The following is a 4,405-nucleotide window of genomic DNA, read 5'->3' as shown; positions in this document are numbered from 1 at the left end:
TTGTAGTACTATCAATTACAGCTGCATTATCTGCTGCTGTTATTGTGCTTTTGTTGTGTTGTGTTCCCGCTGAGGCTGTAGTACCTGCTCCGGTAGTGATGACTGCATAGTCTGTTGTCATTGCGGCGTCCACTTGCGTTATAGTGTCTTTTACAGTTATGGTGTCTGCCATAGCTGTAGTCTCTCCTATAGATATGTCTGTCACAGTTGTAGTCTCTATCAAGGTTGTAGCATTCAGTACAGTATCTGCTTTAGATGTAGTGTCTACTAAGATTTTAGTCTCTGGTACATATATAGTGTCTATTGTGGTTGTGTTGGCTTCGTTTGAATTGTCTTTTACAGTTGTAATGTCTGCTATAATTTGTTTGGTTGTAGCGTAAGTTAAGGTTGTGTTACTTACTTTGGTTATAGTGTTTGTGACAATAGTAGAACCTGCTGCAGCTGTAGTACCTGCTGTGGCTTTGAACTGTCCTCCATCTACTACAGTTGTGGTGACAGCTAAACTGGTGGTGCCTGCTAAAGCTGTAGTGTCTGCACCAGTAATAGTGTTTGTAATGGTTGTTTTCTCTGCTACAGTTGTAGTGTCTGCAATGGTTGTGGAATTTGATACAGTTGTAGTGTCTGCAATGGTTGTGGAATTTGATACAGTTGTAGTGTCTGCAATGGTTGTGGAATTTGATACAGTTGTAGTGTCTGAAACAGTTGTGGAGTCTGATACAGCTGTAGTGTCTACAATGGTTACCGTGGGAGTGCCCATCATTCTAGGTGGGAGGCAGCTATAGGTGGCCTGATATTTTGGGTGAAGATCTCATCACCCTAGGGAGGGAGCTCGATACCCAGAGCTAAAGGTTCCCTTTCACTCGTTGAGTAAGCGCTTGTGCTAGTTGTACATGGATGCACCACGGAAGGCCCCTAGCTGGCCCAGTTGACCTGGGTGGCAGCCATTTTTCCCTCTCACGTTATGGGACCACGAAGTGCCGTGGTATAGTAGTTATTTGGCTGAGGCGGATAGGAGGCAAAAACATATCTGGTCACTACGGCGGCTGGACTCAACTTAACTTAAGAGGTGGACAGCAGAGCTACGATTGACATTGTTACAACTAATGATATTTCTAATAACACTAGACAGTTACAGGAGACTGTCATTTTTAGAACTATTGCTGCAAGCAAAGTTACACTAAATACATAAACTACATTTTAAAGCTTAAAGAAGGATAGTAATCACATATGAACAGAAAAGGGTTGTAAATTGCATTATTTCTCTTTTTCTTAGATGAAACCGATGATTCAGGAGATGAGTCTGCTACCACAACTGATTCTACAACTGCTGCTGCAATGACCCCTGTACTTACTGATACAGCTGTTCTAACAACAATTCCTACTACTGCTGACAGCACTCTCCCTACAACTGTTACATCTGATTTTACAAGCCATAGTACACTGACCGATTCTACAGCAGGTGATACAGCTGATGCTACAACTGATTCTACAATAACTGTAACTGAAGTAGCTGATTTTACAAGAGATATTACAATAACTGATTATGTAACAGATATGACAAGTGCCATAATACCTGATATGACAATAATTGATTCTACAACTAATGTTACAATTGCAGCTATAATTGATTCTACAGTAACAGATGCTATTACTGACATTACAATAACTGACTTTACAACTGAAGCTACACTTGATTTTATAATACTCGATTTTTCAATACCTGAATATACGACAAATGCTACAATATCTGATGGCGGCACAACAGATGGTACAGCTAATGCTGCAATAACTGATCCTATGGCAAGTGCTACAACTGACGCTACCATAACTGATGTTTCTTTAACTGATTTTATGATGGATGCTACCATAACTGACTCAGCAATGGATGATGCTAGTGATTCTACAATACATGTTGCAATGACTGAATTTACAACGGACTCTACACTTATTGGGGCTACAATAACCGATTCTTTGATAGCTGTATCAATCGATTGATTCTACAACAGCTGATGCCACAGTTGATGCTACAATTGAATTAACAAATGGTACCACTACAGCTGATTCTTCTAATACTGATGCTACATCTGATACCACCACAGCTGATCCTACTACAGCCGATGCTACGACAAATAATGTTGCAACTGAGGTCACCATAACTGATTCCACCACAACTGATACTACAACTTGTGCCACAACAGATGCCACCATATCTAATGGTGCTACGATTGATGCCACCACAATTGATGTTGCAATTAATGCTGTCACTGTCACCACTGTTGTTACCACTACAACTGATCTTACAACTGACCCCACCAAGACTGATGATGCTACGATTGAAGCTACAGCTGATGCTACCACTCCTGATGGTGCTTTAGTTGATACCACCACAGCAGATGATACAATTGGTGCTACAACTGATAGTACAGCTGCTGCCACCACAACTGATGCTAGAATTGATGCCACCATAACGGGTGTTATTGATATCACCACAATTGATGGTGCTACAGCGGGTGCCACCACAATCAACGGTGCTACAACCGAAGCCACTGCTACTTATGGTGCTACAACTAATGCCACCACAATCAATGGTGCTACAACCGATGCCACCACAATCAATGGTGCTATAACCAATGCCACCGCAACCGTTGGTACTACAACCAATGTCACCACAGTCAATAGGGCTACAACCAATGCCACCATAATCAATGGTGCTACAACTGATGCCACCACAACCGTTGCTACTACAACCAATGCCACCACATTCAATAGTGCTACAACCGATGCCACCACAATCAATAGTGCTACAACCAATGCCACCACAGTCAATAGTGCTACAACTGATGCCACCACAATCAATAGTGCTACAACCGATGCCAACACAACCGAAGATGCTACAACCGATGCCATCACAACCAAAAATGCTCCAACCGGTGCCACCACAATCAATAGTGCTACAACTGATGACACCACAATCAATAGTACTACAACCAATGCCACCACAGTCAATAGTGCTACAACTGATGACACCACAATCAATAGTACTACAACCAATGCCACCACAGTCAATAGTGCTACAACTGATGACACCACAATCAATAGTACTACAACCGATGCCACCACAACCAAAGATGCTACAACCGATGCCACCACAACCAAAGATGCAACAACCGATGCCACCACAACCAAAGATGCTACAACCGATGCCACCACAACCAAAGATGCAACAACCGATGCCACCACAACCAAAGATGCAACAACCGATGCCACCACAACCAAAGATGCTCCAAGCGATGCCACCACAACCAAAGATGCTCCAAGCGATGCCACCACAACCAAAGATGCTCCAAGCGATGCCACCACAACCAAAGATGCTCCAACCGATAGCACCACGACCAAAGGTGCTAGATATTTATAACGTTACACAACAAATGCCATATGTCAGTATTACTTGTAGTGATCATAGGTAATGGGAAAGTTTAAAAACAATTAGGACAACTGTGTTCTTACCTATGTAGTAATTTTGCTAAATCTAAAGAATAAAATTATATAATGTAATACTGTTACAGTGTACTTGACAAAGTGTCATTATTAAAGGTTAATTTCATGAACCTGAAACTAATTGTTAGGTACAAAAAACAGCAAAAAAAAAAAAAAAAAAAAAAAAAAAACTCTTTGTTTACCCTAAAAATCAGATAATTTAACAGACGATCCAGAGACAGCGTTTCTTCCTCTCTCTCTATATATACACATATATAATACATATACACTTTCACATACACATATGTATATACAAATATATATAACGCTTGCACACATATATGAATATATACATTATATATATAAATATATATGTATAAAAAACACTTTCACACACACACGCGCGCACACACACAAATATATATATATCAATCACTCTAGTGCTCTGCCCTACAACAGGCCCTTCTTTGGCGTCCATCTTCTCCATGACAATCTATTCTATATTCTTCTTTTCATGTTGGCACACTCATTTTCCTTTAATTGAAGTTTTTTTCCTTTACCTAGGTCTTTTACCAGCTATATATACATTTATTACGATATACTTATATACATATACATATATATATATATATATATATATATATATAAATATATATATACATATGTATACACATGTATATGTGATATATTTAATACATCTATAATCATATATATATATATATATATATATATATATATATATATATATATATACATACATATATATATATACATATATACATACATATATATAAATATATATATACATATATATATATATATATATATATATATATATATATATATATATATATATATATAAGTGTGTGTGTTTGTGCGTGATTAATATATGTGCCTATATATGTACATATATAGATATATATAGATA

The 4,405-nt window shown here is 38.3% G+C and overlaps 1 protein-coding gene across 1 annotated transcript; it reads left to right on the top strand.

The window, feature by feature from the left end:
* The first annotated feature begins 894 nt into the window (after window positions 1-894).
* Window positions 895-3,415, top strand: LOC125041214 (uncharacterized protein YBL113C-like). Its single transcript, XM_047636053.1, has 3 exons — window positions 895-982; window positions 1,274-1,894; window positions 2,007-3,415. The coding sequence occupies exons 1-3, from the start codon at window positions 895-897 to the stop codon at window positions 3,413-3,415; spliced, it is 2,118 nt and encodes a 705-aa protein (XP_047492009.1).
* The last annotated feature ends 990 nt before the right edge of the window (window positions 3,416-4,405 follow it).

This window comes from Penaeus chinensis, chromosome 30 (assembly GCF_019202785.1).
Source record: "Penaeus chinensis breed Huanghai No. 1 chromosome 30, ASM1920278v2, whole genome shotgun sequence".
NCBI classification, from domain to species: domain Eukaryota; kingdom Metazoa; phylum Arthropoda; class Malacostraca; order Decapoda; family Penaeidae; genus Penaeus; species Penaeus chinensis.
This window is presented reverse-complemented; position numbering and strand designations above follow the sequence as displayed.

Bases quoted from the DNA above. Each gene is read 5' to 3' on its own strand.
- LOC125041214 (XM_047636053.1), top strand. From the start codon at position 895: ATGCACCACGGAAGGCCCCTAGCTGGCCCAGTTGACCTGGGTGGCAGC. The intron at 983-1,273 runs GTATAGTAGTTA...TCTTTTTCTTAG, and splicing joins TGGGACCACGAAGTGCCGTG to ATGAAACCGATGATTCAGGA. The intron at 1,895-2,006 runs GTGATTCTACAA...ATTCTACAACAG, and splicing joins CTCAGCAATGGATGATGCTA to CTGATGCCACAGTTGATGCT.